The sequence below is a fragment of the Herpailurus yagouaroundi genome, unplaced genomic scaffold (genome assembly GCF_014898765.1).
Source record: "Herpailurus yagouaroundi ecotype Mexico unplaced genomic scaffold, PumYag 308, whole genome shotgun sequence".
NCBI classification, from domain to species: domain Eukaryota; kingdom Metazoa; phylum Chordata; class Mammalia; order Carnivora; family Felidae; genus Herpailurus; species Herpailurus yagouaroundi.
In genome coordinates this window covers 2336821-2357252 of record NW_024412525.1, presented here as the reverse complement: position 1 = coordinate 2357252, position 20432 = coordinate 2336821, and the positions used below count along the sequence as shown (strand labels likewise).

Here is a 20432-nt window from a genome sequence, read left to right as displayed (position 1 = left end):
TCCTTCTCCCCCAGGATGCTGACCGGCAGGCACCTGGCCCCAGCTTGCCGTGCCACGGATCTCCCAGCAGGATGGAGGACCACATGGCAGGGATCAGCCTGGAGGTGGGGGAATCAGGCCCTTGGGCTCAGAGGCCACTGGGGACCATGGAGGGGACAGTCTCAGCTGAGTTGATGGGGCAGGAGTGTGATAGAGTGGATGAGCAGCGAGTGGAAGTCCTGCACGCAGGGGATGCAGAAATGATGGCTGTTGGTGCCACATAGTGGCTCCCAGGGCAGCAGGATGAGAGGAGAGTCAAGGACTGGGAAGCATGGGTGTGTGGTCAGGCAGGGGTGGAGGAGGGAGGGGGAGATTGGCTTTCTTCATCCACAGAGAAACAGACAAGAGTGTACATCCCTGATGGGCAGGGGCTGGAAGGGCCGGGGGGCACACGGGAGGAGTGGGCCTGGCCCAGAGGAGGGGCGTTCCTTCTTCAGAGGTAGGACACGGGCCTTGACCCAGAGACACTGAGCGGGGGAGTTAGCTCGGCTGCTGCCAGACTTGCCTTCCCCCTCCGTTTTATTTCCATCACGTACTGTGCTGCAAGATGCCCTGGGCACTGTGCTAGGGGCTGTGGGCATATCCATGCAAGCAAACCACAAAAAACCCTGGGCCCTGACCTATGTATCTCACAGTCTAGTAGGTTTAGCCAATCACGGTCCTGTACTGCTTGATCTTAAAGCCCTGGGCGTGGCGGGGGGGGGGGGGGGGGAGACGCACTTCAGCGGTCCTCACAGCCCCCTCGAACAACCCAGCTGCCTGTCCGAGGACAACCATCGTTCTTGACTGGAGGTTCTACCTTGTGTCTGACATTCTGTACCAGTTTTAGTCCTTTCCCAGTGAGGAGGACTTGCCACCTGGCTCTGGGGGTCATGGAAAAGACCCACTTTGCAGATGTCCTTACTGAGGCCTGCTGAGCCTGCATCCTGTACAAGGCCACTCGGCCCATTAGAAGCAGCCAGTAGCTTGGAAGACGTCTATACCCGCAGCATCCCTTTATGTGCAGCTGCAGATAAGCCCTTCCCCCTGCCCGCCAGACCCCTGGCCCAGAGACTCATGAAGTGCCTTAGAGGTTGCCATCTGCCCCCCAGTACTGCTCCCAGCCTGCCCTCCCAGGCCGGGGCCTCTGGCACCTGCTTTATCAGGATTCTTACGAGGGACAGCTGGTTTATGTTACATGCCTGCTCCCTCCTCTGTTCCCTGCATATCTGTTCTGGTTTTAAATAGCTTATCTGAGCAGCTGGACAACCACATGGGCTTATATGGCGTGGGGTGCATGTTCCTTTAGTCCCGTCCCCGGCACCTGCCAAAATAGCAGCCAGCACCCCCCGCGCCCCCGCTGTGTCTCTTGCTGCACATTCCTCCCACCGCAGGGCTTGGCTTACAAGGCCCCAGCCCACAGGCCTGCTTAAAGCCGTCTCCATCCCCTGCCCTCACCCAGTCCCTGCTGAGGCGGAGCAGATACCTCGGGATCTGTCGGCAGCTCCTGGTTTGAGGTAAGACCCGGGTGCGGCTCGAGATGGGGAGAGCAGAGAGGCGAGGAAAGGTGTCCTGCAGCCTGGCACTTGTATCCAGAGTCTGCCTGCGTCCGCGGGGAGTGAACGTCAGAGTCCCTAGCGGCCCACGTTCCCTGTGAGAAGAGGCCACGCTTTACAGGGGTGTCACAGGGATCAGGTTCCAAGACTAGCACAGTAGGGCAGTATGTTAGAAATGTTAGACTTGGATTTGAGTCCCAGATCTGCCACTAAAGAGACTGTATCGCTGGCAGGTCTTGGGTGAGTGCCTTTCCCTCCCTGGGCCTCAATTTCCTCATCTGTAGAGTGGGGGAGACAATTGCTAGGTCTCTGTCTGCTCTACAGACAGTGAAGCTCTAAGCAACAGGAACTCCCCCAGATTGCTCAGTCCCGCCCCTCACCTCCAGGCCCAGGGCCCCCTAAACCTTTCCAGGCAGGTCCTACTTGACTCCCAGAGAGCAGAGCAAGACTGCAGTCATGTCAATCAGAATAGTCCCGGTGGTCAAATTCACATCTCCAGGAATTCAGAAACTGTCTTGTAAGCGCTGAGGAGGAGCCCACGTCCGGAGGTAGGCAGGGACCGGGGGAGCACCTCTGTGAGCAGACATGTGACGTCCATCTGCCTTCCACCAGGACCACCCTCCTCCCCAGAGAGAAAGCCCTGTGAAGTAGCTGATGGGGGAGAGACCCCAGTGAGAGATCCTTCTATGGGGTGTGAACCCAGCTCCAGGGGTTAGAGTCCAGCTGCCCCCTGGCCCCCCGTGGACCCTTGTCCCACCCCATCCCAACATGCCCTGTAGGGACAGACCTTGCTCAGGGTCTGGGAGTGGCAGAGAAAGGATATTCCCTTGACTTCCAGCTTCTCCTGGGCCGAATGAGGAAACATCTAGGGAAGGGGTGGCCTAGCGTGTAAGGAGTGTCAATGCACATTCCAGGCCTACTGCAGCTGGGAAGCCATCTGACCTCCAGAATTCCTCCTCTGACCCAAGTCTCGTAGGGCAAGCCCTCTCCGGGCAGAAGAGGAATCTGAGAGGATCGGGTTGCCTGCTGGCCCCCCTCAACCCTGTCCCCTAGCTCTCCTGGTGGGCTGACAGCTGCAGGCTTGGGAGGATTCCAGCTGGATGTTGGGGACAAGGGCTGAGGGATGGGGCCCACATTCCTCAGAAACTCAGAGACTTGTTTCTATGAGACTAGAACTTGAAGCTCATCTATTTTATAGATAGGAGAAGCCTAGAGAGATGAAATGAGTTCGCTAAGGTCACACCGCAAAAACTGGGGTTAAACCCAGGTTGTCTTTTTTTAAGTAATCTTTATGCCCAGTGCGGGGCTTGAACTCATGACCCTGAGATCAAGAGTCTCAGGCTCTACAGACTGAGCCAGCCAGGTGCCCCTGAACCCAGACCTTTTGACCTCACGGCCAGTGTTCTTTCTGCCCCGTATTGTTTTTGCTTTACTCCCCAAGAAAGGTGACCCTGATCTCTTGGCTGTAAGGGAGTTTGGCTAGAAAGCCGTCTGTGGAAGCAGGTGAGGGTTTGGGTGTGAGGACACAGCTGCTCCAGGACATTCTCACTCCTGGCCCTGCCAGGTTCCTGATTATGTCTCATTCCAGAGCCCCGGCCTCGGCCTATCGCCTTCCCCTTCATCAGTCTTGCCTTCGGGCAATTGGCTTGCCTGCTGTCCTCTTGGTTGAAAGCCCTCCCCTACTCTCCATGGTCAGTTTGCTATTTTTGGGAGTTGGATGGTGCTCCCAGGAGCAGGGAGAGGGCTCCAAGCTGCTCTTTCTTCCTCTGAGCCCAGAGCCCTGCCAGCAGGAGGGAGGGCAAGAGAGGGGAGAAAGCTAGAGGCCACATGCCCCAGGCTGGCATGCGTAGCCCCTGTGAGAAACTTCTCTGTCCTCCCTGAGGTGACAGATTCCTCCCAGGAATCTCTTCCTGCCTACTGTCCTGGGGCTTGGGGCAGTGCATATCTGGGGTGAGGGGGCTATTCTCTTTGGCCACTCTCATCTGAAGACCCATTTTGGAGATGCTCTGGCATTTGGGTCTTTCTTTAGCAGAATGAGGTTCCATCCCCGGCATGATACTGTACGCATCTGACATCTCTTCCCACCCGCCTCCATCCAAATGGAGCCAAAAAGTGGCTCAGAGTTTCTGTCCAAAGCTTCTGTGTAAACCCTCCCTCACTTGCCCCCACCCTGCGCCAGCAGCGGGAGCTAGAGAGGGGCCTGCCTCGCTACAGCCATGCTTGTCCTGAACCCAGCAGGACCCCGGGATATTGGGAGCAGGTTCAGATAAGTAGCCAGCCGGCCGGCGGCTGAAGAGGGCATTGGGTCTGAAGAGTTCTCCACTCAGAGGGGCAGTTGGGCGCAGAGAATCCTTCAGATCCCTCAGCCCGAAAGCAGCTGACGTCACCCCACCCCATCAGAACAGGGACTCACTGGATGTCATCAGGTGGGTGCCTGGGGCGCCACTCCAGTAGGATGTGCAGGGAGAGGCGGAGAGGGCAGTGAGCGGTGCCCTCCCTCTGCCCCTGTCACCTGTGGCTTGAGTCAGAAGTAGGTGGCTGGACGCGGGTGGGACAGCAGGCAGGGGCCCAGGAGAAGCCTCACTGAGGGTGGCCGTGTCCTTTGTTCTGATTCTACTCCTGCCTCACTGTAGGCTCACCCTCACATCACCTTCTCCCTTTTCTCGCTCAGGAAGATTGAGAGCTCTCATGCTGCACAACTCCGCGGGGCTGCCGTTCACGCTTCAGCCAATGTGAATGGTGCCCCCGGGGCTGTACACGCATGTGGCCCGGGAGGGTTGGGTTATAACAGTTATTAGTCAGAGGTCTGCTCTGGGCCAGGCACTTTACACGAGCTCTGAGCCTCCCAGAGGAGGAGCCATTTCACAGAAGAGCTGAGGTGTAGGGAGGTTAAGTGACCTTTCCAAGGTCACAGGCAAACGTGAGGTGGAGCCAGGATTCAAAACCAGATTTGTCTCCCGTCTCCCTGTGGCTTCTCTCTGCAATTGCACGGAAACAAAACCTCACACTGCCTAATGCCTTCCAATTTCCTTAATGTCGATTTACTCCTCATAAAGATCCTTGGGTAGCCAGGATGTGTAGGGTCTATCTCCAGGGTACAGAGAAAGAACTGCCCTTCAGAGACGTTAAACAAAGACTTGCCCAAATGCACTCAGCAAGCTGATGGAAGAGGGTTGGAATATCGATTGTCCGTTCCTATCCCAGTTAAGGGTGCATCTCAAAACGAGCTCTCCAGGCAGACATTATTTAATTGGAATTTTATAGATTAATATGCAATCCTAAGAAGTGATACAGTTCCCTTGCACACTTTGCCCAGTTCCCCTCAATGGTATATTTGCACATCTATGGTACAGGTCACAACTAGGATATGGGCATTTGCTAGAAGCCATAATCTGACGCAGATTTCCCCGGCTCTACTCGGACCAGGTGTGTGTGTGTGTGTGTGTGTGTGTGTGTGTGTGTGTGAAATTCAGTATGGCTTTAATCTGTGTCGGTTCATGTGTTCATCACCACACTCCAGACACTAAAATGTTCTAAAACCACAAAAATCCTGTGCACGTTTTTAAAAATTGTTAAGTCACCTCTACACCCAATGTGGGGCTTGAACTCATGATCCCAAGGTAAGGGTCACATGCTCCTCCAACTGAGCCAACCAGGTGCTCCTCCTGTGTGCCTTGGGTCAGCACGCCCACCTGTCCTCCCCTTCCACCCCCTACAACCACCGATCTGTTCTCTATTTCTGTAACTTTGCCATTTCAAGAACATCATATAAATGATATCATATCGCTTGGCCTTTTCCCCCTCAGTGAGAGTAATTCCCTAGAGATTCATGCAAGGCGTCCTGGGTATCATGCCTTGTTCCTTTCCATCACCGAGAAGTATTCCACACTATGGATGTGCCACAGTCCATGTACCCACTCTCCCACAGTCCATGTACCCACCCGTTCTGCAGTGATGACCAAACTACACCGGGTACGGGTTGCACAGCTTTGCTGCCCTGAATGCTTGGCAAGGTTGTGGACAGGAAAGGTTGAGCAACTATAGAAACATTGTTTTGAGAGTTACAATGATTTGCACCAGAGCAGGGAAGTTCCAAACAGTGTATCTGTTGCAGAACAATGAGTGAAATGGACATGGTCGGTTGCCCTTGAGGTGAATGAGTGAAATGGACATTGGACCGGTTGCCCTTGAGGTGATGTGGGGTTGTTATCCCCCCTTGACAGAAGGAGAAGCAGGCTCCTGGCTGCAGGTCACAGGCTGATGAGGGGCAGGGCTAGCATCACCTCCCCATGTCTCAGGCAGTAGCCTGAGGCTAAGCTCTTCTCAGAGCTGAGGAGAGCTCGGATTCCCCTTCTGCCCATACTGACATTTTTCTCTTTCCGGAGGGAGAGCGGAGACCATGTCTGACGTGGAAGAGGTGGGGGAAGAGTACGAGGAGTGAGTATCTGGAGCATCCTGTCTGGGATGCTGACCCCTCCCTACCCTGCCCCTTACCCCCCCCCCCCCCCCACCATGAGCCACCTGGGATAGGGAGGGGAGTGGCTGTGCCGCTTCTGGGGAAGTGCCTCTGTGCCTCTGCGCTGCGGACCCTGGGTTGGCCACAGGCTGGGAGACTTCTGGAAATAGAGATGCTCGGGTCCCAGGGTCAGCTGGGGGTCCTGTCTGGCTCAGAGACTAGGAGGCAGAAGAGCTTTGAAGCTGTGTCTCCTGAAAACGAATCCAGAGCCGTTCAGTGACTGTCTCGAGGCCGCAGAGCTGCTCATGCCCCATGAAACCCAAATCAGAGCTCACTGTTAGCACTTCATCTTGGAATCGTACTCCTCCTGGAGTGCCCCGCCCACCGCCCTGCCTGGGAGACCCTGGGGGTGGGACACTGGCAGCGGGTCTCACAATGATCTCCTGGGGGTGATGCTCACCAGGGAGCCTGCAGAGGCATCGGGATGCAGAACGCCTGCCCTCACAGAGCATGCTCTCCTGTGGATGTTAAGATGTTACATGTTGGAAACAATTAGCCAAGAGGGGTTACCTGGGTAGGATTTGGGTAGGATTTGGATAGCGGAGGGCGAGGGAAGGGCATTCTAGGGGACAGCTTGGCAACGCTCGGAGCGGGGAGAGAGTGGTAAGCGGGCAGACGCTGGAGAGAGCAGGCTGGCCCAGGCAGAGGTTTGCTGGGGACAGTGGGTATCCCTGGCGGAGAAGGCTGAGCCAGGTTAGGGGGTGCCTTTATAGGTGGGCAGAGGGGGGGTGAGCCTCATTAGGCAATGAGGGGAATAAAGAGCGGAGTCATCTTCGGGAAAAGGCCAGTGTGTGCGTGTGGTGTGTGCGCGATGTGCTATTGACAACGTGTCCTTCTGCCGGGCAGGGAGCAGGAAGGTAAGCACACGCCTGTGTACTCATGTGGATGGAGGGCAGCGTGGTTGGAAACTGACCCGCCTCTTGTCTCCTCTCTTATGGCCGTGGTCTTCTCTCCTGAGCAGAAGAAGCCGCAGAAGGTATGGAGCTCGGGCAGAGGGAGGGCCGGGAAGGGGAGATGCCAGGAATCCAATATTCTGGGGGCCCTGGGAAAACAGCTTGTCTGTGCCCGCCCCTCACTCCCAGCTGAGCAAAGACCCTTCAGCAGCCATGGCCCCTGGATGAGAATCGTTCCAGCCTCGGTTGCTCAGGTCTCAGGCAAAAGGTTTAAACCTGTCTCCTTTGTCTGTCATTTTGTTCAAACAGAATCACCCCTTTTTCTAATTAATTACGTGTGATTTTTTTTCTCTATTTGTTTTACCATGAAAAAGTTTTAAATGCATGTAACAGTAGCAAAATAGAATAACGCCCTCCCCTCCCTCACCATGCGCCCATCACCCGGCTTCAGCAGTCATCAGCTATGGCCAATCTTTTTTCACCTATGCTTCATCTCCCCTCAGTTATTTTTATAAAAGTTTGTTTTATTTTATTATTATTATTTTTTAATGTTTATTTTTGAGAGAGAGAGACAGAGCGTGAGTCGGGGAGGGGCAGAGAGACAGGGAGACACAGAATCCGAAGCAGACTCCAGGCTCAGAGTTGTCAGCACAGAGCCTGACACGGGGCTCGAACTCATGAACCATGAGATCATGACCTGAGCCGAAATCAAAAGTCAGTTAACCGCTTAACCCAGGGAGCCGCGCAGGCACCCTTCCCCTCAGTTATTTTAGAGCAGACATCACAAATCATCCCCAGACATCATATATTTCATGCTTAAATAGTTCAGTAGGTACTTAAGCGCTAAAAGATAAGCGCTACTTAAAAAAAGAAGATGTAACCATTGCACCATTATCACACCTAAATGCATTCAATTTAATAATTTTTCAAAATGAGATTATAGAACTGTTCCGTTATCTGAAACATTTTATTTAAACACGAAGACATCATTACACCTTGGAAAGTCCCTTCTGACCCATAGACCCATTCCTACTCTGATCTGTTCTCACATTTCTCCTCAGCTTTGTGCCTCATATCTCACCCGAGAAGACCCTAACCTTTCTGCCTTCCTGAGTGCTTGACACACCGATGTGATTACGAGGCCTCACTCCCCAAGTGGCCCAGAGGAGCCCTCAGACCCCTCAGGCTTCTGCAGGCCTGGCAGCTTGCATCCTGCCCCTTAGAGGCTCAGCAAATTCTCTCAACTCTCATTTAAGGCTGTTCCAGGGTGCCTGACCAAAGAGTAGACACATGAGAAACTCACAGGGGAAACCGAGAGGGGCCATGAGAGTTGCTTTGGTTTTCCAGGAACACCAGATACTTTAGAAGCTATTTGAACTATGTTGTGAATTTAAAAAATCTAGCTGGCTCCACTTTTCTGCTGCGTGACCCGCATAAACTCTCGATGTGGTAGGTTTTCCTTCGCTTTGGAGGCTTGGCCAGCTTGTGAATTTTAGGGGGCGATATTTGAGATACAGACCTTTGGATCTGGGGCTCATCTGCCTGCTACACACAGTGGGATTTGGCTGTGAATTAGCAAAACGGTTCTGCACTGTGATGGTGGACTGAGCTCCATGTATGACCTTGCTCGAAGGGACTCTACCCGCCTCCCTCATAGCTAAGTCCCTGGCCATACATGACCAAGAAAGAGCAAGGTCTACATGGATGACCACTCAGCCTGCAGAATGGACGATGCCCTGTCTCTTCTTCCAGTAGAGAAAGGGGTGCATTCTGCTGTGAGCTGTTTCTTTGGGCAGGTCTTTGCATACCATGGGCTGGTCTGTTTCCTCAGTGTGATAATGCTGTGCCTTCCTTAGATGGGGCTGCTTCCTTGAAAGACACCAACAAAACTGCCCTGTGCCAGGCTCTCCACTGGGGCTCTCAGAACTGTGAGTCCTGGAAATTGGAGATGTTTGGTGGGATACCTGAGGGGCTCATTCAGGGTAGGAACACGGGAGAAGTTTGACAGCCGGGAATTGTTCCCACTCTCTGCTCTTTGGGACCTCTGTCCTCGTGTCTAGAGAGGGAGGAGATGGCCCGATACCATCATCTACTGAGGGCCTTCCCACTGAGTGCTCTATGCCTGCTAGATCACGGCGGAGACCTGAGGATCATTCTTTCCATTATACTGACAAGGCGCCTGGGAAGCGGTTTGCCTCAGTTGCTAGAAGTAGTGATTCAGGACTTGGAACCGGAGCTTAATTCCAAAGCCCATGCTCAGAACCGTGCGCTGTCTCCCTGCTCCTGTCCCCGTCCTTCTGCTCCCAGACTAACCTGTCTCGCTTCTCCCCTTTGCCGCGGCCACTCCCTGACCCTCAGAAGAGGAGGACTGGAGACAGGACGAAGACGGTAGTACAGCTTTTACTTTCCTGTGCTTTCTGCTCCCTGCTGTCCTGAGCCTGGCTGCCGTGGACGGGCCCTGTTCTGTGGCAGAGTGGGGTGGGCCGGGCGGAGGGAGGGATAGGTGTGGAGTGGGTCGGTCACCTCCTCTCAGCCTCACAAGGGCCAGGCCGCTGCTCCTTTCCCCTGGTTTCTGATCTTTCTCCTGGGCTGGGCGGTGGGAAGAACCCAGGCTGGCTTGTCCCCTGGCCTGCTCCGAATGTGGCCACAGAAGGCGACTAATGTCTGGAATGAGTGGCCTTTCTCTGCCCCCGCTGCTGATGCTGGGCCCTCCCTCTGAAGTGGACAGGACCCAGGCAGGGTGGCCAGGGTGTGAGGGACCTGGCAACAGAGCGATCTGAAGAGCAGCTGGGGGAACCGGAAATAGCCAGGGCAGAAAGGACATGAAGTCAGCCTTCAAATGTGCACTGCTGTGGGGTGGGGGTGGGGGGCCGGGACTCGTTTCTAGCCCCTAGGGGTGGGACTAGGGCAAGGGAGACAGACTTGGGCTGAAGTTGGGAAAGAACTTTCTAATAGTGATGTCTCAAGATGTAGTGAGGAGGCCGGGAGTGCCTCATTGAGCGTGTTGCATGGGCAGGGGGTATTCTACAGAGAATTGACACATTAGATGGGGTGGGGACAGGGGTTAACAAGATGGCCTGAAGAGGACCCCACACCTGGTCAGACTCTTGCTGGCCAGCCTTCTATTCTTGCCCCTTCTGGAAGGATCTTCTTTGAGGTAAGGCTCCTGTGGGGATCAAAGAAGAGGCATCCCCGGGCCCAGACTAGGAAAAGAAGACAGAGAACAGAGTGACTGGGGGCCAACATTTCTTTCCTGATGGCCTCTCTCTGTCCCTTCCTGAGGCTTTCTCCTCTCCCTCTGCCAGGAGGCCACACTTGTCAGCCCATCAGCCAGTGAGCATGACCAGATGCCTCCTACGGGCAGAGCCATGAGCCTGGCGTCATCCTGTCTGATCTGTCTACTCCGAGTGCCTGACTTGGGTGGGGTCCATATCCTGCCAAGCAAAGGGATGAAAATAGAAGAATCCTACCAACTCTCTGGGCAGTACAAATGTCTACACAGTGGGCACCTCATCTGCCCTCCCGCTGTCTTGCTGTTTGGGTTTCTTTGGGATACAGATGAAGGGTCCCTAGAGTTACCGAGTCGAGGACAGGAGCTTCCCCCACACCTCATCTTAAGCAGGATACATCCTGTGGTGTCAGATCACTGGGTGGAACATTGGGGGTGGAAAGTTGGGGAACAGGGTGGAGTTGTATTGCCAGGGAGGCTGTTGGGCAAAGGTGCTGAGTGAGGCAGAAACAGCTAGCCGCCAGACCTTCCCACCCCCAGTAATGAGTGTTTCTGGGCCTGCAAGCCCTTCTCTGCTGGTACCAACAACACCCCCCCCCCCGCCCCCTAACACACTCCCACCCCAGACTTCTGGCCCTCCCAGTGGCCTTCACGTACAGAACAGGTCTCCATGCTCAGAAAGGCCTGCTTGCAATTCCCAAACTCCCAGAGAGACAAGTCTAGGACAAAAGCACTCTCCACAAGCTTGATCATGCCCTTCTGTCATGGTTTACCAGGGTCTGCTGTCATTACTGAACTTTGCTAGAATATGGCAAAGGCAGCCATAGGCAGTATACAAATGAGTGGATGTGGCTGTGTTCCAATAAAACTTTATTTACAGAAGCAGTCTGGGGGCCAGATTTGGCCCTTGGGTCATAGTTTGCCAACTTCTGGTTTAAACCAAGAACGGAGCAGCCCCTTGTCCTTCATATTGGTGACTCCAACATTCCTCTGGATCCTGGATGTTGCTGACCTCCATCCCCACCCCTCTCTGATCTGGGTTCTGCCTGCTAGCCTAAGTAAGGGCCTGGGTGTTCACTGTTTCTGGCTCACTTCCCCAGAGCAGGAAGAGGCAGCAGCAGAAGAGGCTGAAGGTGAGGCTGAGACTGAGGAGACCAATGTAGAAGGTAAGGCCCTGTCTGGGGTGAGGGGGGGGGCTTGCCCATGGTGTTGGGGGGGGGGTGGCAGGAGCCCCCAGAAACACTCCTATGACCGTGAGAAATCCACCTGGAACCTGCTTTCTAACCTATGCAACAGTACATCCTGCCTGGGCTGGGATTCAGCCCCCAGTTGTTCGATCAATGAACCTTGACTGTGAGCTCCTTTCGTGTCAGGCAGAGCCTTGGGCCCAGGGGCATGTGTGTGAATAGACATCCCCTGAGCCCAGGAGCCAGCAGGGTGCACTTTGGTTAGGACCTGTCTGTGGGGGAGACTCTGGAAGGGGGGGACTTGGGTCTAGAACAAGGATCTTTGCTAATTTCTCACGTTCTGTTTAGGAGACGGACAAGAAGAGGAGGCTAAAGAAACTGAAGGTGAGGACTGTTGGACATCAAGAGAGAGGTACTGGGGCATCGAGGGAGCCCCTCCAAGCAGCTTTAGGGGAGACTGACCACAGGGCTCCCTCCAGGGAGGTGGGCGAGGAGGGGTTCAGGGGGGGAGAGGACAGAGTTGATGACCATGCAGGTTTGGGGTCTTGGCCTTCAAACCTCTGTCCCCCTCATTCCAGAGAAGCTGTCTGGGTGGTGCCCTGTGGGAGAGGGGACCAGTGTCCAGTCCCCAATCTGGACAGGGCCCCAGAAGTCGCCTACACATACAAGGCTCCTGGAGCTCAGGCAAAACCACTCGTAAGGTGTGGTGTCTATAGGATGAAATCCCAAGATGTAGATGGCCCATGTGGGGGGGTCACTGCAGTGGTCATTGTCATGTTGCAGCCTTTACCAAGGGTGCATTGGCTCTGGAGGGGAGGGGCAGCCAGCTGGGTCCTGAAATCATGCCCCCTGGCATGGTCCCCTGGAGGCCAGGAAGTCCAGGGAGCAACCAAGTAGGCAGGGCCTCGGAGGGGACTCTGGGGCCAGGATCCCCCCGGGACAGTGCCCAGAACCGGTGAATGAGAGAAGGCTTTGGAGTTTCACTCTGGGAGGGTGTTCCTCCTGTCAGGACCCAGCTGTCCCCTAAGATGACCCCCTGGGAGCCACTATGGGAGAAGGAGTGTGGGGTCTGTGGCTCTGCCGCTTTAATTCTTCGTGATGCTCCTGGAACCGGGGATCCCCAGGGCTGGAAAGAACTCATTGTGCAGATGGAGAAACAGAGGCGCTTGGGTGCCCAGCTTTTCAGGGGCAGAGCTGGGATCAGATCTGGGGCCTTCTGACCCTGTGGCTGTGTGCTTCTCTCCTCCCCAGATGGCCCAGTGGAGGAGTCCAAACCAAAGCCCAGGTGAGCGGGACACACTTGTGGTGAAGCCCTGGGAGGAGAAGGCCAGTGAGGAAGGACAGGAGTGCAGTGTGATACAGTGGGCATGGGCTGGGGGTGCAGCAGGCACCTGTATGGTTGTACAGGTTGTGTACTGCACAAGAGTCGGCCCGAGGGAAAGGAGGGCTGCAATCCACCTCACGCTCCATTACCAATTGTGTACCCCGGCATGGAAAGCACTGTGTTCACCCAGAGGTGAAGGGGTGGACTAGTTGTGGCCCTGGATGGATAGCCTCTCCTGTCTCACGGCACGGCTGAAGCGGGACCTGAAGGAAGAGGGACGGAAATCTGGAGGAGCCAAGCAGTGACAGCGTGCCAGCCTGGCTGGCTTCAAAGTGTCACAAAGGGGCGGGGCAGGACGGCCTGGTGCTGCAAAATGAAACCACCTGGAAGCTGCCGGGGTGGGTGTCAGGTGGAGAGGGGGCCAGGGAGGCTCTCCCTTTCGGTGACGCCAAACCTGTCACAGATGCCGCCTCAGCACAGTCGCAGGCTGCTCCCCAAGTTGGGACCCCCCCCCACCCCAACACCAGCCCCAGAGACAATCCCAGCCCCTTTCATTTGTCCCGCACCTTTCCCTTTCCCGGCCACTTGTACGGATGGTAGTATCTCATTTTGGCCCCTCACAGACCTGAGGGCAAACGGGGAAACTGAGGAGCCCACTGGACCTGGTGTCACACAGCAAGTATGTGTTGGGGCGGGGGCCAAACCCCAGGATGCCAGGGGTTCACGGGCCAGCCGTGGGAATTCGGAGTCGGACTCACGCGCCATAGCTTCTGTGACGTCCTCGTTGCATGGTCCGGAGCGACCGTCCTGGTCCTGGTCCTGGAGCGGTCCGTTGCATGGTCCCTGAGCCTCCGTTTTCTTCAGTGAGATTGGGGGTGGTCTCTGCGCCAGGGGTGTATCAGGGGGATAAAACGAGAGGGCGCACGTGAAAGGGCTGCAGTGTGCCCACGTGCCGAGAGGTGCTGTCGTTGGCGGGGAGCTGTCATTGTTGCCGCCCGGCCGAGTGTCTGCAGGAAGGAGAAGGGCCCCTCCTGTGCTGGCCACCCAGAGCCCCTTGGGTCCGGGATGGGGTTGGCATTCATGGATTCCCTCCTCTTCTCTCCAACAGGCCATTCATGCCCAACCTGGTGCCACCCAAGATCCCCGATGGGGAGAGAGTAGACTTTGATGTGAGTGTGCCTGTGGGGGGAACGGGCCTGGGCTGGGAGAGAGAGGCCGTGTGAGCTGGGGGGGCCGGCAGGCGGAGGGCGCAGGCAGGATGGTGCTCGGCACAGGCCTGGCAGGGCCTCATCCTGGGTTTGGGCCACGGTGGCCCCTTCCCCGGCCAGGCCCCCGCCCTGCCCGTCCCTCCTGCATTGCGGAGGGTGGCATCTACCCAACCACTTCTTCCCTGGACCCATGGGCCTGGCAGCCTCTGAGCCCGGCTGTGCCTTCGCAGGATATCCACCGGAAGCGCATGGAGAAGGATCTGAATGAGCTACAGACGCTGATCGAGGCTCACTTTGAGAACAGGAAGAAAGAGGAAGAGGAGCTCATTTCCCTCAAAGACAGGATTGTGGGTGTCCAGCCTCCCGTGGCAATGCCCCCAGAGACCCCGCTCCGTCCACCCTCTTTGTTAGGCCCCACTTCCCCTGGACCGCCTTCGGGGGTGGGGGGGCCCTTACCCGGCTGCACATGGGCTCTCCATCAGGATCCCAGCGGCCAGGAGTCACTCTTGAGGCCCTGCACTGTGGTTTCTTGGATCCCTGCCTTCCGTCCCCACCAGACCGGACCATTCTTGGCAGCCAGAGCTGCTGATGGTCTCCGGGTGCCCCAGGCCTTGGCTGGGGGGCGATGAGTCAAATCTCTGTTGTCCCACCTCTGCCCCCCACTCCCTCCCACTGGGAGCTCCCCCCACGAATGCAGGGAAGATGAGTGTGGCCTCTACAGTCCCGAATCATAACCGGGGGGGTTATTTTGACTCCTTTGTTTTTCGCTCCACCAGACTCGCTGCTGTGTTTGTGGCACCGCTGTGCCGCCCTGGCTGGCAGCTGAGGGTCTGGCCATCTGTCCGCGAACACAAGAGCAGCTGCTGGGGCTGGGGCCGGGGCGGGGCCAGGGGCACAGCACTCGTGGGAGACGGGAGAAGTCCGCCTGACATTTTTCAAATCGTTGAGGACAACCCCACGATGAGTAATGCTCCGCGTGGGGCATCCACACACGCCTGCTGTGGGCTATCTTTATTCAGCCAGGGCATTCTGAGCTGGTGCACCTGTCGAGGCGCTCTGTGTCCAGGGAGCTGGCAGAGTAGAAGCCCTTGGAGGAAGGGCACTCACTGCCCTGAGCTCCCAAGGGGAAAATCCCCTGTGCGTTTTCTTGCCACCTCTTTCCCTGGTTGGTCCCTGCACCTTTGGGGACACCTCCTCCATATGCACGCACTGGGCAGGCTGTGCCCCTCTCCCCATAGGAGAAGCGACGGGCTGAGCGGGCCGAGCAGCAGCGCATCCGGAATGAGCGGGAGAAGGAACGTCAGACTCGCCTGGCAGTGAGTGACCCCTAGTCCACGGCCCGCAGAAGCCCCCAGCGGGCCCCCAGCTCCTTCCAGGCCCCCAGGCCCCTCCCTAGTCATTCACATTGATTCAGTCAACAAGCCCCTGGTGAGTGCCAGGCACTGTTTAGAATCTGATAATAAGCAGTAACTGAGACCGAAATGTCTGGGTTTTCACGAACTTAATATTTTACAAGACTCTCCGTCCAGCAGTTCCACTTCTGGGTATTTACCCGAAGAAGATGCAAACACTAATTCAAAAAGGCATCTGCGCTCCGTTCACTGTGGCATTATTTACAGGAGCTAAGACACGGAGGCAACATGTGTCTGCCAATGAAGGAAGGCATAAAAATATGTGTGTGTGCATGCTCATGCACACGCAGCTCCCCCCCCACTGGAATATTAGCCATAAAAAAGGAAGGGAATCTTGCCCTTTGTGAAAACATGGATGGACCTGGAGAGAGCATTATGCTAAGTGAAACAATTCAGAGAAAGAAAAATACTGTCTAGTTTCACTTATATGTGGAATCTGAAACACAGCCAATCCAAAGCAAAACCAAAATGCCAAGCTCATAGATGCAGAGAACAGATTGGTGGTTGCCAGAGGCGGAGGGAGTGGGGGGTAGGAAGGGGCCAAAAGGTACAAACTTCCATTATAAGGCAGCGAAGTCCTCTCCTGCCGTGTCCCTTCCCTGGTGCAGGCTCCCTGGGAACAGGGGGTCCCTTGGCCCTTTTCCTGTGCTGCTGCTGGAGGTTCTTCCAGAACAGCAGGCCTCCTGGGGTGGGGGTGGGGGGGCTCCTTGCCTGAGGGGATGGTGAGATCATTCTTCACTCATTCATAAACAAAAGTCTTCCGTAGCTCTTGTGTGTCAGGCCCCGTGCTAAGGGGCCCCTCAGGAAGCTTCTTGCCTGATGGAGAGAAAAGTTCTACTCACATGACCCATAAACACCCCAGACCTCAGCCCAGCCTCAGGGGTTCATACCCTCACCCCTGATTTTCTCTCTTCCTCCCCGCTGAAAATCAGGAAGAGAGAGCCCGACGGGAGGAGGAGGAGAACAGGAGAAAGGCTGAGGACGAGGCCCGGAAGAAGAAGGCTTTGTCCAACATGATGCACTTTGGGGGTTACATCCAGAAGGTAGGTCGGGCAGCAGCAGTGGTCTTCAGGGGGTCCCGGTATATGGGGAGGAAGGGGGTGTCCACAGACTTCAAGCTGGATCCCAGGAAGAAACTCCTACCTGTAAGTGAAAGGCGAAGGCTGCCTCCTGCCAATGCCCTGAGCTGGCGCTCTGCCTGCTGTGGCTTCCCCTAAGAGGGGCTTGCTGGAGGGGGGGGCTGCAGGCAGCGGCCTCGAATGTCAGCAGTGCCCCGGGAGCCCCCAAGGTTGATGGTGTGTCTGGAAGAGCCTTGTGCCCAGAGTCAGAGCTCTGGTTGGAGACTCAGACCTGCCACTTACAGTTGTGTGGCCTCAGGCAACCTCAGAGCCTCAGTTTCCTCATCTGTAAAATGGGTTTAATATCGTCTGCCCTGCCTGCTCTGAGATCAGATGGGCTAACACGGTGAGCATCTGTGTATCCCGCAGATGTGAGATGGTTTATTCCTGCAAACCTCCTCCATTCCTCATTTTTGTGTCCCACTCCTGCTCGACACTCCATTCTCAAGGGAGAAGAGGAAATATGAAACTGATTTTCTCTGTGCAGTGGAGGGGTCAGAACATTTTCTTAGATTTCCAGAGTCCCCCAGCTCAGAGCTAGCCCGGCCTGCCTGCCTCTGTCGCCACAGTGACCACACCAGCCAGACTTATGGCATGGCCCTGCTCTCAGCATAGTCCTAGTGAACAAGGTTGCCTGCAATGAGCGTCTGAATCACCTTCTCCTTCTCCCCCTTGTGTCTCTCCGCCTTTGCCGTGCCCTGCCCTCTCTCTCTATCTCTGCCCCGGTCTCGGTCTTTCTCTCTGGGTCTTTCTCTCATGGTGTCCTGGCTTTGCAGGCCCAGGTGGGTACCACAACCTCTAACCCTTGTCCCCCTCATCGTTTTGGGGGGCTCGCTGGGAGGGGGATGCTGAGTGTGGAGAATGGGTCGGGCGGGAGGAGGGAGCCGGGAGAGAGATGGAAGAATTTGGAAAGGCAAAGAAATAATGGACTGAAAAGGTCCTCCTTGCCCCCGCCTCAGTTTCTTGGGGGGGGGGGGGGGGGGAAATCCAGGCAGCTGATAGCATGGGTGTTTCAGGAAGAAGAGGATAAGAACCTGGTCCCTCTGCAGGCTTTGCCTTGCTCCCCATTGGGTTTTGGGAGGGTTAGGGGAAAGGAGGGGGTGTTCCCTAGTTAACTCCCCCTGCTTGTCATTCTCTCCAGACGGAGCGGAAAAGCGGGAAGAGGCAGACGGAGCGGGAAAAGAAGAAGAAGATTCTGGCCGAGAGGAGGAAGGTGCTGGCCATTGACCACCTGAATGAAGATCAGCTGAGGTGGGGACTGGTGGTGCTCAGCTGACTGCGTGCACCTGCGCCAGCACGGGGGTCGGGGCGTAGGGCAACTCTCATCGTGCACCACCAGGGGGCGCTGTTGCCTCACATATTCCGCTCCCCGCCCCCGCCAAGAATGTTTTGGTGCCACTGGAGTTGGGTGTGAGCCAGTCAAGCCATCTTTGTGCTTTGCCAATAGAGAAGGAGAACTTGAGCAGGCGTCTCGCCCCTCTGAGCTTCTTACCCACCTGCACCCAGGTGGCGGGAAGGGGGATTGAATGATGCCCCACCCGCGCCGCGCCACCCCCCACCCCACATCCGGTCCTAAGCACCAGGTGCTGCTGTCTCTGCCTCCTGCTGAGTCAGGTGGGCTGGGGGGGGGGGGGTCCCCTTAGCAGGCCTGGAGGTGGGAAGGAGGGCTGGTGCCCTTGGAGGCTGGGTCAGATCCGGGATGAAGGTAGATGAGGGCCATTCCTTAATGTTCCTATCCCGCCCTGCATCCCCACTCTGGCCCCTGCAGGGAGAAGGCCAAGGAACTATGGCAGAGCATCTATAACCTGGAGGCAGAGAAGTTCGACCTGCAGGAGAAGTTCAAGCAGCAGAAATATGAAGTGAGCCTGCTCACTGGCCCCTCCCCCATCCCCCCCTCCTGTTTTGGATTGGGTCCCACATGGCTGCTGTCCATCAGGCCCCTTTCCCCTATCCCTGTCACCTCCTACCCTTGCCAACTCACACACACCTGCCTGGGGGTCTTGTCTCTGGCAGTGTTCAGCCTCCACCACTGGGCTGTTGCTTGCTGGAGAAGTCTGATGGTTCACTCGCTGGGGCTGAGCAAAGGCACGTTCCTGGCGTGCCAGCCCTGGGGGTCTCCCTCCCTTCTGTCCCCGAAGGCCTTGAGGCAGCAGCTCGGATGCCCTGGGTCAGATGGGAGGACCAGGATGCACAAAGCCAGGCCTCTGGGCGGAGACAGGGAGGCCTCACCAGAGATGCAGCCACTTTCTCTCTCCCCATGTAGAGGAGGCCCTGGTGTGGGCACAGCCGGCTGAGCCTCAAACTCACAGCTTTGAGGGGTCCCAGGTGCACGTACAGCAGCAAGAACTGGCTCAGTGAACGCCGGGCCCGCACACTTCCCCAGCGCGGCCTCTCTGCCTAGAGGAGTTCAGCTTCCCTTTCCGGGCCCGCTTTGCTGCTTTTCTTTTGTGCACGGGCCCCTCTTCTGAGCACAGCTCAGGCCTGAATGGACTTTGGAGCCACACTGCCTGGGTCCTATTTCTAGCCCTGCCCCTCACTAGCTGTGTGACCTTGGGCAAGTTGCTCCCGCTTCCCTCTTTCCATTTCTCGTCTAAGTGACAAGGATAACCCCAGGACCTATTTCACAGGGTTATTGTGAGGCTTATAGAGATCATCGTAGTAATAAAAATAGTAGTAAAGTCTTCCGGGAGTTGTTCTGAGCACTTGCCATGTATTAAGTTATACCTCACAGTCATCCTGGGGGTTAATACTCGGGAAAGTGCTCATAACGGAACAGAAAGTGGTGGGCATTCACTAAGTGCTCAGTAGGTATTAGCTGCTGTTACAGCCCCTATAGACCTGGGCCTTCCACTTTGCCTCTGGTTCCACATTTAACTCTGCACCTGGCCTACCGGGCTCAGATTTGGGCCAAGTACAGGGTGGTGAACTGCAGGCCTAGCACATGGGGGTGCCGTACCTCATGAACAACTGGGCAAGAGTGCCTGACAGGGGGCCTCAGGCTGGGCTGGGGCTGTTCAGAGGGCTTCCTGAGGCCCAGCCTTGCACCCGATTCTCAGAAAGCCTCCTTAGGCCTCTCGTCCTGAGCCCTCTGTGCCTCGGGGACCCCTCAGTGAGAGACCAGTGGGGCGGCCAGGAAGCCTCTCCTTGGCTTCTGCTTGTGGGACCTGGGACCCTCCGGATGCCTGCCTGTTCTGACTTTCACAGTATCGCTGCTCTGCTCCCCCTCCCCCCACCCTCTACCGCTGTGCTCAGCTGGCTTCCCCTTCACCCCCAGCCACCTGAGACCTGAGCCAAATCAGCTCCAAAGTTACTCTTTCTCACTTACAGATCAATGTTCTCCGAAACAGGATCAACGATAACCAGAAAGTGTAAGTTTCTAGGTCCTTCCTTTCTTTACCCGGCCCTGCCCCCTCCATCCGTGTGTCCCCGCCATCCCACTCCTCCTCTGAGGGCTCTGGCTCCCACCTCTTCCTCATCCCCTTCAGGGCGCGGGCTCCTGCTTGGTCACTGCTCAGTGGGGGATTTGTACAGGGCCCGGAGGTCTGACTCCAGCCTGAGGCTGCTGCCCTGCTCTATCTCTGGAAGCAGCTCCGGGCTGTCTCTCTCCACCCTTAGCATCGCTCACCTCCACCCCCTCCCTGTGGAGGCCTGCTGCCCAGCCCTGTGTCCCCCTTCTGACTGGGCCCTGCTCCTTCTGCAGCTCCAAGACCCGCGGGAAGGCCAAAGTGACCGGGCGCTGGAAGTAGGGGCAGTAGTGTCCTTCACCAAAGATCCTCGCCGTGTCCCCCCCCTGCGTCCCCCCCCGGCTCCCCCCCCCCCCCCCCCGGGCACTGCAGGCCGACTCAAGTCTGGAAACCAGGAGCTGGCCCGGCTGGAAGCTGCTGTTGGTGCCTGTACCCCCACATGCCCACGCGTGCCAGTAATAAAAGCCAACACACATCGCATGGCTTTCCTGTCAGCTCCCTTTCAGA

At 56.4% G+C, this 20432-nt stretch overlaps 1 protein-coding gene across 12 annotated transcripts; it reads left to right on the top strand.

Annotated features, from left to right (window-relative positions):
* Positions 1–1408: 1408 nt before the first annotated feature.
* Positions 1409–20402, top strand: TNNT2 (troponin T2, cardiac type). Of its 12 annotated transcripts, none has more exons than XM_040462076.1 (17): positions 1412–1535; positions 5964–6011; positions 6937–6947; positions 7052–7066; positions 9345–9371; positions 11313–11378; positions 11748–11783; positions 12651–12684; positions 13832–13892; positions 14162–14278; positions 15170–15247; positions 16276–16386; positions 17238–17243; positions 17603–17712; positions 18230–18320; positions 19789–19829; positions 20162–20402. In XM_040462076.1, the coding sequence occupies exons 2-17, from the start codon at positions 5974–5976 to the stop codon at positions 20205–20207; spliced, it is 888 nt and encodes a 295-aa protein (XP_040318010.1). In that variant the 5' UTR covers positions 1412–1535; positions 5964–5973; the 3' UTR covers positions 20208–20402. The 12 variants fall into 12 exon arrangements, with proteins under 12 accessions (XP_040318013.1, XP_040318010.1, XP_040318007.1 ...); XM_040462073.1 differs by having other exon boundaries at positions 9342–9371; XM_040462075.1 differs by having other exon boundaries at positions 1414–1535; positions 5960–6011.
* Positions 20403–20432: the final 30 nt, after the last annotated feature.